The following is a 13,553-nucleotide window of genomic DNA, read 5'->3' as shown; positions in this document are numbered from 1 at the left end:
CCCATCAGAGGTGTATCTCCATCCATGCTTGATCTTGGTATTTTCCAGGGAAGTTAAATCCTGATCGTCCTGAGCTGAGTAGGAGGGCTCTTCTGGCAAGAGGGGTTCAGGCAGGATAACCAGTAGGTTTGAGGCTGTTAGGGCTGCTTCTCTGGCTGCTAGGTCCACTCTCCTGTTTCCCTGTGCTTCCAGTGAATCCCTGTTTTGGTGCCCTGGACAATGGATGATGGCCAGTCTCTTTGGTAACCATATGGCCTCCAGGAGTTTTAAGATCTCTTGTTTATTTTTGATAGTCTTTCCTTCTGCTGTCAGGATCCCCCTCTCCCTGTATATAGCCCCGTGGACATGAGCCATAGTGAAAGCATAACGGCTATCAGTGAAAATGTTAACAGTCTGGTCTTTACTTAGCTTTAGGGCCTGAGTCAGGGCAATTATTTCAGCCCTCTGGGCAGAGGTCCCGACTGGTAGAGAGGAGACCCACACTGTCCACGATGGACTGACAACCCCCACCCCCGCATACCTGGTTCCTTCCTTAATGAAGCTACTTCCATCCGTGAATAAAATTAAGTCCAGGTGGGGCCATGGAACATCCATCAGGTCTTCCCGAGTCCTATGTAGGCTGCAGAGTACCTCTAGGCACTCATGCAGGACCTCAAGATCCAGTTCCGGCAGCAAAGTGGCAGGATTGAGAGCGGTGCTGGAGAGGAACTGGATGCAAGGGGGATTAAGGAGCAAGGCCTGATAATGCATCAATGAAGCATTTGTCATCCATTGGTCGGGGGGATTTTTAAGGATCCCCTCAATCGAGTGAGGGGTGGTGACCATAAGGGGCTGTCCCAGCATGAGCTTGTCTGCATCCTTAACCAATAAGGCCGTGGCTGCAATAATTCTGAGGCAGTCCAGCCATCCCGAGGCCATGAGATCAAGCTTTTTTGACAAGTAAGCCACAGGTCTCTTCCAAGATCCAAACATTTGGGTCAGGACTCCCTTCGCTATTCCCGCTCATTTGTCAACAAAGAGCTGATAGGGCTTAGGGATATCCGGCAGAGCCAAGGCCGGAGCCTGCAATAAAGCCTTTTTAATTTCTTGAAAGGCCCTCTCCTGAGTCTCAGTCCATAGGAAGGATGACTCATTCCCTTGAGTAGCTTCATACAGGGGTTTTGCCAGCTCAGTGAATCCAGGTATCCAGAGCCGGCAGAAGCCTGCTGATCTCAGGAACTCTCGCAACTGCCTGTGGGATCTTGGGCTTGGAATTCCCATAATGGCTTGTTTTCTGGCTGGGGACAGCCCCCCCTATCCATCCTTTAATATGTACCCCAAGTACATTACCTCCATGACACAGAGCTGAGCTTTCTTGGAAGAGACCTTATACCCCAATCAGTCCAAGGTCAGGAGCAAATCTCTGGTGGCATAAAGACAAGTGCCCTCATCCTTAGTGGCAATCAACAGGTCATCTACGTACTGTAGGAGGCTTACTTCCAGGTGCAAGGCCCAATACTCCTGCAAGTCCTGATGTAGAGCCTCGTCAAAGATCATGGGGGAGTTCTTGAACCCCTGTGGCAGTCACGTCCAAGTGAGTTGTCCATTAAACACCTGGTTTAGGTCTCACCACTCAAAGGCAAAGATGGGTTGCCTTTCCTTTGCCAAGGTCAAGCTAAAGAAGGTGTCCTTGAGATCTAAAACAGTATAGACCCTTCTCTCCAGAAAGAGTGATCTCAGCAGGGTATACGGGTTGGGGACTGTAGGGTGGATATCCTCTACCCTCTTGTTAACTTCTCTCAAATCCTGCACTGGGCAGAAATTGTTAGTCCCTGGTTTCTTGACGGGTAGGAGAGGGGTGTTCCATGGAGATTGGCATGGAACCAGAATACCAAACTCCCTAAGGCGGTTTATGTGTTTGGTAATTCCTGCCCTGGCTTCACGAGTCATCGGGTACTGTTTTACTCTTACAGGTTGAGCATTAGTTTTTAAAGTCACCATTATTGGTGACGGATGGCCCTGCTTGGGGGATTAGTTTCTGCCCAAACTCCAGGGATTGTTGCCTGGAGGCCTTGAGGATAGTGGTTGGTCCCTTTTGAGGTGGTGGGGCACGCACTCTCCATTCTTCTTCTAATTGTAAGCATAGGATATAGGCTGCATCCGGTACAATCACATCAGGAGGTCCTCTCCCAGAGAAATGGATTTGTGCCTTCATTTTATTTAGCAAATCCCTACCCAGTAAGGGATATGGGCACTCTGGGACCACCGTAAAGGAGTGTGAAATTGTCTTCTTACCTAAGTTTACTTCCCTTTTGGTAGTCCAAAGGTGCTGAGCAATTCCCGTGGCCCCTTGCACCCAAGTGCGTTTACTGGTCAATTTTCCCATAGGCTCTTTTAAAACTGAATATTGTGCTCCAGTGTCAATTAGGAAGTCGACGGCTCATCCCTCCACTCGTAGGGTCACCCAGGGCTCATGGTGGAGGCTCGCTGAACCCGGGCCCTTCAGTTTTCTAGGCTTGCCAACTTGAGGATCTTGGGCTTGGAGGGAGGCTGGGATCCCGTCCTTTGAGGACATTCCCTAGCCCAGTGGCCCAGCTGTTTACAATAGGCACACTGGTCTCATTTTAGGCAGGGCTGACCTTCCTGTGGGGGTCACAGGGCTTGGGTTCCCTTTTTCATAGAGGGTCAGTCACCCCCCCCCATTTGGGATTCGTTGCTCTTTCAGCCAACAATATCCTAGCCAGCCCCTTAGTTTGTCTTTCTTCAGGGGGTTCTCTATTGTTAAATACCTTGTTTGCCATCGCCATCAGCTCAGAAAGGTTTTTGCCCTCGAAACCTTCCAGCTTTTGAAGTTTTTGTTTTATGTCTGGAGCTGCCTGATTTACGAAACCCATATTGGTTGCCATCTGATTCTCTGGGGCCTCTGGATTTACAGGAGTATAAGTTCTGAAAGCCTCTAACAGGCACTCCAGGTATACTCCAGGAGACTCATCCCTTCCCTGCCATCACCTGACTGACCTTAGACAAATTGGTGGGGTGCTTAGTAGCTGCCCAGAGACCCCTCATAAGAATCTGGCAATAGACATTTAGGTGTTCCCTACCTTTGGGGGTGTTATAGTCCCACCCCTCTATTGGGTGTGTGAGAGGAAAAGCAGCCATAATCAAATCCTCATTCTCTGTTGGTCGCCCATCATTTCCAGGGACCATGTGTCTGCATTCCCGAAGGATGTGGTTCCATTCCTCGGTGGTGAACGGGATATTTAATAACTGTTGGCAATCATCCCAAGTGCGTTGGTGGGTAAAAAGAACGGTATGCAGGAGCAAAATCAGGGCCTGAGGCTTCTCCATGAAGGAGGGAGTCTGTAATTTCCAATGATACAAGTCACTAGTAGAAAAGGGAAAAGCAGACTACTGGGGAAATTCCATCCTCACTTGGGGGCCCAATCTCCCTCAGGGGAAGAGCTCGCACAATTCTCCCCTCCCCCCTGTGAGCGAGTGTGCAACGGGCTGGGCTCAGCCACTGGAGGGGCTGGGTCAGCCATGGGAGCCAGGGGCAGAGACCAGGAAGGACTGGAAGAAGAGGAAGATGCTAGTGACCTGCACTCTCTAGGTCTATCCTGAGCACTCACTGGAGCCCCTTAAGGTGGCGGGAGTAAATCCTCCTCTGGCGCTGAGGGGATGACCTCGGGACTCGATGGGTTTTTGGTCTGGACTTTCTTCAGGGGAAGCAAAGTGGCTGACCCCTTAGGCCCTGATGGCAGGGGTGGCAGTAAGGGACGCAGCCAGCTGGGGGTGGGGGAAGAACCAGATACCACCAACCTAGGGTGTGGGGGATCTGGTCAGGGTGCCCCGGTTCCCCAAAGATAACTCCTTGAACCCTGTAGATGAGGGACAGGTTAAAGGACCCTTCAGGTGGCCATGTGACTTCAAAGGAGGGCCATTCAATGGTGCAGAGGGTCTGGAGGCGGTCGGCTTGACTGAGTCCAGACACGTTCAAAGCCGCTCATTTGTACTCCTGAAAATGACTAAGAACTAGATCAAGGGGAACTGAAGATGATGAGACTTTCTGGCCCATTGTGGGTAAGTTTCAAGGCAAAAGAATATAAGGAGAGGAATGAGTATGAGAAGAAGGATGGAAAGTTGATAGACAAGGTGGAGCTCCGAGCAGAGGGTGAGGACAGTATGAGATGGCGGCTCCCTAGAGGGAGAAATTAAAATCTCGCAGCACGTGGAGTCAGCCGAGAAGGCTTCCCCTGTCCCTTTCCCAAAAAAGATTTGGCCAGCCTGGATTCCACATCAAACTTGACCAGAATCTTGCGTCTGGCCCACCCGGATTCCACATCTGGCTGGGCCAAGACTCTGGGTCAGTCCCACCTGGATTCCATGTCAGGCTGGAGCACAACCCCTTATCAGAAGAGGAGTCGGGGCATCCCCCATTCTCCTCCAGCTCTGGGATCAATAGCACAGCCGCCTGATCTCTGTTGAGCCCCAGGATGTCCAGACTACCGAAAAGCAGGAGAGAGAGAGAGAGAGAGAGAGAGAGAGGAAGGCAGGCAGAACTTACCAAGACCAGCTCCAGTGGCGCGTCTGGGGGTCTGGGGGGTCTATAGTCTCCAATCCTGGATGAGCCCCCACAATGTTAGGGTTCGAGAATCAAGAATAATTCCCACAGACACCAAAAAGATTATACAAAAAGTTTATTTAAGAATTTAAAGTAAAAAAAAGACAACAACCAAATGGTGGCTAGCCGGGCACAGACTACACTAGCCAAAGACGGAGTCTGGCCCCAAACAATAGCAGGCAGGGGTTTTTATTGGGGAACTCCACAGAAACCCACACACACCAAGCATCTTTTTAAAATAATTGGATGTCCCCATATCCTGTGTATGGGGGGAGTCTTGATTGGTAGGGGTTGTCTTCAGGGCATTGGAATGTGCTGACTGGTATCTTTTAGAGTCAGAAGCTTTTGCTCATACGTTATAAGGCTTTTACATGTACAATATGCCTAAGCTTGTCTGGGCTTGTCTAAAGAAGCTAGCCAAAATGGAGTCAGATCATTTTGGCTCTTCACTATAAATATAAAATATATATCAGATATTGAAGCCTTGGCACAAAACAAGAATGTAAAATATTTTAAATTTTAAAATTTGAAAATATTGGTTTAAATAAAATATATCATCAAATTAATACAACCTCTCTTTTTACTTTTTAAAATTTGGCTACTACAAAATTTTAAATATACATATGAAACTAGATGTTGTAGCATGTGCCTGTAGTCCCAGCTATGGGTGACTGAGGCAGGAGGATCACTGGAACCTAGGAGTGCAGGGCTAGCCTAGGCAACATAGTGAAACCCCCATTTCTTAAAAGAAATTACAAGCCAGGTATGGTGGCGCACACCTTTAATCCCAGCACTTTGGAGGCAGAGGCAAGAGATCTCTGTGAAATCGAGGTCAACCTGGTCTACATAGTGAGTCACCTGGGGCTACAGGAAGACCCTGCCTCAAAAAAAAAAAAGACCAAAAAAAATTTATATATTATGTCTTTCATATATTAATAAATAGGTTCAAAACATCAAGGAAGGAGAAAGAGAAAGAGAAAAAGAAGGAAGGAAGGAAATAAAGTACATATGTCACTATGTCACTAACATACATGGCTTATGTTATATTATACCATTCCTTGTTTTCCCTAAAGTACATAGACATAATGCCTGGAACCCAGAACATTTACACTAAATAGTGATTAAATGCTTGAGCAACTGGCTGCTCTTGCAGAGACCTGGGTTCTGTTCCCAGCACCTACATGACAGCTAACAACTGTCTGTAACTTCAGTTCTAGGATATCATTTAACACCCTCTTCTGGTCTCTGTGGGCACTGCACACACGTGGTACACTTATATACATGCAGGCAAAGTACTTATAGACATAAAATAAAAATAAATTTAAAAAAATTAAAAAGAAGAGTTTTTAGATTAAGAATTGGAATTCATTTTCTCTGTGCAGTGTTTGTTCATTTAGGCAACCCGGAGGATTTAGATAGGCCTCAACAGCAGTAAAAGTGGGGGAAATATGTGAGGCTGTTGACTTGCTTGAGGTGGCTGTTGGCTCCCAGCTGTATTTACACTCTGCTTCAATGAATAAATACCACTTTAGCTGGGCCAGCCCAAATGTTTATTTCTTCAAAAACAGCATTTCCAAAGCACAAGCACTTGTTTCACAGTCTGTTTTAGGCAGGCAGATCCACATAATTCTTCAAATTCAGCTACTCACACATCTTGGAATTTTGGAATCAGACCAGCTCATTGGCCTCTGAGTCGTTGCCACCCACTTACAAGTTGCTTCCAGATACATTTTGTTTCAGTTTCGGACAGCAAAGGGGGCAAAGGACTTAATAAACTGTTTGCATAATAGGCTTGCATTTTTAAAAATGCACCTTGACCTTTTTGATTTTCTACAATCAACAAGTTACTCCCTTTCCCTACAAAAGGTGTATTGGCATAGAGTCATCAGCAATCCTGATGCACCAGGTCATTTAAGTGGTTTTAAAGCCATTTGCAAACAATTCTAGTATTCCATTCCTGTGACAGTTGTAAAATTAAACTCAAGTGGGAAGCTTGAAGAAAATTTAAAAAGAGTACAACAGCAATTGGCATCACAGTCCGGTAACAGTTTTTAATTTCTGAATATATAATAAGAGAAAATATTGACTTATTTAGCAAGGATCATCCATAAGTACATACACTAAAGAACAGATGTTCTCTTTGCTCTTGACCCAGATGCTTACACACTCTATCCCAGTTTTCTTCTAAGAGGTGTTGTGGAGGCAATTGGTGGTTACAGAATGGCACTGTAGCCATGAGTTAGCCCTTGTAGAAATAGAATCAAACAACATATTGTCCAGACAGTGGGATTAATATGGAACATGGGCAAATTTCCTCTCTAGTCATAATATTTAGGTCTTCCAGATTTTAAAAAATCCTCTTTCCAAACTACTGAACAATCTACTTAAGTTCAACCACTGAAACAATCACTATTTGGAAAAAAATTAGAAGGTAATGCTTTTGGTTTTGGTAGTGCTTTAGGCATTTAAAAAAATAAAAAATTTTTATTTTAAGTGTATGAGTGTTTTGCTTCTATGTATGTAAGTGCACCACAGGCTTGGAGTGCCCACTGAGGCCAGAAGACATCATATCCCCTGGAATTGGAGTTATGGACTGTTGTTAGCTGTTGTGTGGGTCCTAAAAACTGAACCTGGGTTCTCTGCAAGAGCAGCCAGTGCTCTTAACCACTGAGCCCTTCCTCCAGCCCCTTTTGGTGGTACTTTAATGTTTTATAAGAAAGATATTGAAAGTTCTTAAAATAAGACAGGGACTAGAGAGAAGGCTCAGTGATTAAGGATGCATGCTGTTCTTGTAGAGGATCAGAATTTGGTTCCAAGCACTTATATTGGATGGCTCACAATCACCTGTAACTCCAGCCCCAGGGAATCTGATAACCTCTTGTGGTCTCTGTAGGCACCTGCAAAGCATACACATATGCAGACACATACACATACACACACATGCACAAAATTAAAAAAAATGTTGTGGTGGCACAGGCATATTATGTCAGCACTTGAGAGTCAGAGGCAAGAGGGTGTGGAGTTCAACATCATCCTCTGCTACACAGTGAGTTCAAAGCTAGCCTGGGCTACATAAGACCATGTCTCAAAAACAAAAAACTCCAGGCCTAGTGGTACATGTTTACAGTCCCAGCTCTAGGTAGAGGCAGGAAGATCAGGAGTTCAAAGTCAACATTGGCTACATAGTGAGTTCTTGGTCAACTGGAGCTATATGAGACCCTGTTTCAAAACATCAAAAAACTGAGGCTGGGGGCTGGAGAGATGGCTCAGCAGTTAAGAGCACTGACTGCTCTTGCAGAGGACCTGGGTTCAATTCCCAGCACCCACATAGTGGCTACGAACCATCCTTAACCCCAGTTTCTGGGGAATCTGAAACCCTCTTCTGACCTCCACGGCATTGCACGATACAGATGCACTCACTTACATGCAGGCAATACACTCATACACATAAAAATAATAAATAAAATATTTTTAAAAACCAAAAAACCGAGGCTGGAAAGATGCTCAGCAATTAAGAGCACTGGCTGCTCTTCCAGAGGACTCAGGTTCAGTTCTTAGCACCCATATGGCAGCTACCAACCATCCATAACTCTAGTTCCAGGGAATCCAATGCCCTCCTCTGGCCTCTGCAGGCATTGCACACATATGGCGCACTTACGTACATGCAGGTAAAACATGAATACACATAAAATAAGTAAATAATTTTTTTTGCCTCAAACGAACAAACAAACAAACAAAAACCCCAAGGACTGGGTATGGAGTGCACACCTTTAATCTTAACACTCAGGTGACAGAGGCAGGCAGATCTGGTCTACATAGTGAGTTCCAGGCCAGCTAAGGCTGCATAGTGAGGCTGTCTCAAACAACATAATAAAACAAAAACAAAACCTGTCTCCAAAACAAGCAAACATACATACAATAAACAAAACCATCATGCAATTCCGCTATATTGTCATTATTTTAACTTATTCATCACATTTGTCCATTAAAAGGGGCATCTTAGCAACCAATATGTAAAAGAATATAGCATTTGTGATGTAAAGCCTGTGTGACTATTCACTCTTGGAAGAAAAGCATATCTTACCTGCAGCAAAGGCATCAGCTGCAAACCCAGCGCTTGCTCATAAAGCAAGTTCAGTTCTGCACAACTGGAGAAGGAGAGCTTGGACGTGTAGAGGTAATAGTGCACGTGCCTAAATGTGGAACCATCTCTGTCAATGAATAGCCTCTGGTTTTCTGAAGAGGTCAAGGCTGAGGCCTCTTTCCACAGCAGTGAGTCTGGAAATTGAGCAAGTTTGCTTCTAGGAACTGAGAAATGCCAGCCCCCAACATTGAAATGAAACAGATCCTCTGAGGATTCATGGGGCATGCCAGGCTCCTCCTAAAGAGAAAATGATAGGAGAGCTATGCCACACAAAGAAATTCAAGGTGTCCTGATTAGAAAAGAGCTATTAAACTATATTTGATGACAATACAGTCATGTATATAGAGCATCCTAATGAATTCACACATAAAAGTTATGAGCTCAGCAAGGTTGAAGAATGTAGACAAATATTTTCTTTTTTTAAAATTATTTATTTATTTATTTATTTATTTATTTATTTTATTTTGTCTTTTTGAAGCAGGGTCTCCCCGTAGCCCCAGCTGTCCTGGAACTCACTCTGTAGACCAGGCTGGCCTTGAACTCACAGAGATCTGCCTGCCTCTGCCTCCCAAGTGCTGGGACTACAGAGTGCTGCGCCACCACGTGCTGCGCCACCACGCCCAGCTAAAACATTTATTATTTTTATGTGTATGCATGTATTGCCTATGTGTAGGTAAGTGCACCCGTGTCATGCAATGCCTGTGGAAGACAGAAGAGGCTGTCGAATCCCCTGGAACTGGAGTTACAGACGGTTGTTAGCTGTCATGTGGGTGCTAGGATTTGAACCCCGGTCTTCTGCAAGAACAACCAGTGTTCTTAATCGCTGAGCCATCTCTCCAGCCCGCAAATATTTTTAAAAATCAATTATTATTTACACATTAACAAATGAGAAAGCCAAGCATGCAACTATAATCCCAATACCTGGAAGGCTGAGGCAGGAAGATAACCACAAGTCTGAGGTTATCACTGTGGGCTACATAGTGAATTCAAGGTCAGCCTACACAGTCAGATACTGTTAAAATAAAGCCGGGGTAGGGGGAGTAGCTGGGCTGGTGGTGCATGCCTTTAATCCCAGCAGAGGCAGAGGCAGGTGGATCTCTGTGGTCTACATAGTGAGTTCCAGGCCAGCTGGGGCTACAAGGAGACCCTGTCTTAAAAAGACAAAAAAAAGGGGGAGGGGTTTGGCTCAGTGGCTCATGAGAACCTGAATTTGGATCTCAGCATCCATGTAAAAAACTGGGTGTGATTCCAGGTGTGGTAGCGCATACTTTTAATCCCTGCTCTTGGGAGGCAGAGGCAGGAACATCTCTGTGAGATCAAGGCAAGCCTGGTCTACAAAGTTGAGTTCCAGGTCAGCTGGGGCTACAGGGAAACTCTATCTCAAAAACCAAAACAAAACAAAAAGCTGGGGTTGGCTGAATGTGCACTTGTAACCCCAACAGTGTAAGTGGTAGGTGCAGATTGAGACTTACTGGCCACCAGCCTAGCTGAAAAACGTATGAGCTTTACCTTAAGTGAGAGATCCTTGTCTCAAAGGAATAAGGAGAAGCGAGACAGAGCATGGCACCTATATTGTCCTCTGGCCTCCGCACGCATACACACAGGCTTGTTCACCCAAGGAACAAATGTGTGTGTATATACACATACACACATACACAAAGTAAGTGAGGAAAAAAAATGAAGAAAATAATTCTGTTTACAGTATCAGTCTTTGGAAAGGAAAACAATGTTTCAGGGTTTACGCTCCCTACTTTGAAAACTTAACTACACAGCAAGAATAATTAAGACAGGGCCTGAAGAGATGGCTTAGCAGTTAAGAGCACTGGCTGTTCTTACTGGAAATGCAGGTTTAAATCCCAGCACCCATATAGCAGCTAACAACCATCCATAACTCCAGGTCGAGGGTATCTGACGTCCTCTTCTGTCCTCTGCAGGCACTGCTTGACACAGATGCACTTACATACATGCAGGCATAACACTCATACACATAAAATAAAAACAAATTTTAAAAATTTTAAAAAGGATTAAGACAGTGTTGTACTGGAATAAAGACAGCCATATTGGTAAGGAAAATAGAATTGGAGCCTAGAAATAATCCTTACATTTATGTTCATTTGAATTTGTCCATCAGCTGGTGAATGAATATTATAGTATATCTATAAATTGAATATATAAGCCAGGTGTGGTGGCATACACCTTTAACACCAGCACTTGGGAAGCAAAAGCAGGAGAATCTCTGTGAGTTCAAGGCCAGCCTGGTCTACATATCAAGTTCCAAGCCAGTGGGGCCACAGGGAGACCCTGTCTCAAAAAAGACCAAAAAATAAATAAAAATAAATTGAGTAGGTATTTATATGCTAATTATTAATAAAAAACAATAAAGTATTGATACATGTCCCAACATGGATGGACCTTGAAACATTATGCTAAGAAGCCAAGAAAAAAAGATCACATAATATGTGATTCTACTTATGGAAAATATGAAGAAAAGGCAAATTTAGAGAGACAGGATAAATGGTTATCTGGGGCTGGGTGACTAATAATGGGTACAGGCTTCTTTGGGGAAAAGATTCTTTGATGAATTATATTGGTTGTGATGGTTGTACAATTCTGTAAATATAATAAGATCATCAAATTATCCTCATTAAAATTGTAATTAATTAGGGCTAGAGAGATGGCTCAGCGGTTAAGAGCACTGACTGCTCTTGCAGAGGACCTGGGTTTGATTCCCAGCACCCACATGATGGACATGGTGGCTACAAACCATCCTTAACTCCAGTTCCAGGGGACTCAAAAGCCCTCTTCTGACCTCCGAGGCATTGCATGACATGGGTGCACTCACATACATGCAGGCAATACACTCATACCATAAAATAAAAATAATAAATAAAATATATTTTTTTAATTGTAATAATCTGGGTGTAGTGGCAGGCACCTTTGATCCCAGCTCACAGGAGGCAGAGTCAGGCAGATCTCTGTAGGTTTGAGGCCAGTCTGGTCTACATAGTGAGCTCAACCCCCAAATGGCACATACACAACCCCCAAATGGCAAATAATATGGTATATTAGTTATATCTCAATAAAGCTATTTTAAAAGATTTGGTTATCTATTATTTATTACTAACATATATGAGTGTGTGCCAGGGTGAGTCTATGTGCACCATAAGCAGGTAAGAAATGCACAACCTGCATGCATGCTGGAACCCATGAAGGCCAAAAGAGGGCATTGGATTCCCCAGAACTGGAGCAAGATGCTATGTGGGTGCTGGGAACGGAACCCAGGTCCTCTGCAAGAGCAGTAAGCAAAACACTGAGCCATCTTTCCAGCCCAAAATCTGTTTTCTTTTTTAAGATTGCATTGCTTTATTTTTTAAAATTATGTGTTATTGCATTTCTTTATTTTTTAAAATTATGTGGATAGAGGGTCTGTGCACCTGAGTGCAGTGCCCTCAGAGGCCAGAAGAGGGTGCCAAATCCCCTGGAGCAGAGTTATAAGCATGTGATTCACCTGACCTGGGTGTTGGGAACTGAACTCCAGTCCTCTGCAAAAGCAGTATATGCTCTTAATCACTGAGCCTCTGTTTTGTTTTTTGTTTTTTTCTCCTTGTCCTCCTCGTCCTCCTCCTCCTCTTCTTCTTCTTTGGTCTTTTTGAGACAGGGTCCTTGTAGCTGGCCTGGAACTCGCTATGTAGACCAGGCTGGCCTTGAACTCACAGAGATCCACCTGCCTCTGTGCTGGGAATAAAAAACATGCACCAGCACACCCAACCTGTTTTCTTTTTTTAAAGGAGCATTGCAGTGAGTGTTCTCCATCTGACTGAGCTCCCTTGGATCCTATCTGCAGAGACCTTACATCACTGGGGACCAAATTCTGGGGATGCCTTTTCATACATAAAAAGGCAATCAAAGCTGGGTGTTGTGGCACATGCCTTTAATCCCAGCACTGGGAGGCAGAAGCAGGCAGATCCTTGTGAGTTCAAGACCAGCCTGGTCTACATAGTGAGTTCAGGTCAGCTGGGACTACAGGGAGACCCTGTCTCAAAAAGACAAAAAAAAAAAAAGGCAATCAAGATTATTAACGTTTTCAACTCAGTGCTAAAATGTAAGACCATCTATTCATAAATAAGCTAGCTACTTGGCTTTAAGATAACCTAGCTTTATTAATACCACAGAAAAATAGAAAGTTATTAAACATGGAAACCATTATCAGATTTAAAAGGTTTTTTTTACATTTATTAGTTTTATTTTATTTTTATTTTGTGGATCCTTATGGGAGAGGCACACTTGTGTCATAGCATATGTATGAAGATCAGAGGAAAACTTTCAGGAATCAGTTCTTTCTTTCCACCATATGGGTCCCAGGGATCAAACTCAGGTTGCTGGAAAGTGCCTTTACCCTCTAAACCATTTGGTTAGCCCCTTTATCAGATTTTAAAATAAACAAAGAGCTGGGTATAGTGGTACACACCTTTAATCCCAGCACTGGGGAAACAGAGACAGGCAGATTTCTGTGAGTCTGAGACTAGCCTGGTCTACAGCGTGAGTTCCTGGCCAGCCAGGCCTTTATAGCAAGACCCTGTCTCAAAATAAATAAATGAATAAATAAATAGCACTACTCTTATAAAAAAATTTTAAAGTAGTAAATAGTTGTACAATTTGATTTTTAAGGCCGGGCGTGGTGGCACATGCCTGTAGTCCCAGCACTTGGGAGGCAGAGGCAGGCGGATCTTTGTGAGTTCAAGGCCAGCTTGGTCTATATAGTGAGTTCCAGGACAGCTGGGACTACAGGGAGACCCTGTCTCAAAAAGA

General features: G+C 44.3%; 1 protein-coding gene across 1 annotated transcript in view; it reads right to left on the bottom strand.

The window, feature by feature from the left end:
* The window catches only part of Kctd19 (potassium channel tetramerization domain containing 19), a 50,262-nt gene that overhangs the window by 31,341 nt on the left and 5,368 nt on the right, over positions 1 to 13,553 (bottom strand). The window contains exon 2 of the mRNA XM_008839093.2: positions 8,685 to 8,981. Coding sequence (XP_008837315.1) covers positions 8,685 to 8,981 — 297 coding nt within the window. The remainder of the gene's footprint in view (positions 1 to 8,684; positions 8,982 to 13,553) is intronic.

The sequence above is a fragment of the Nannospalax galili genome, unplaced genomic scaffold, assembly GCF_000622305.1.
Source record: "Nannospalax galili isolate Female #2095 unplaced genomic scaffold, S.galili_v1.0 scaffold799, whole genome shotgun sequence".
In the NCBI taxonomy this organism is placed as follows: Eukaryota; Metazoa; Chordata; class Mammalia; order Rodentia; family Spalacidae; genus Nannospalax; species Nannospalax galili.
This window is presented reverse-complemented; position numbering and strand designations above follow the sequence as displayed.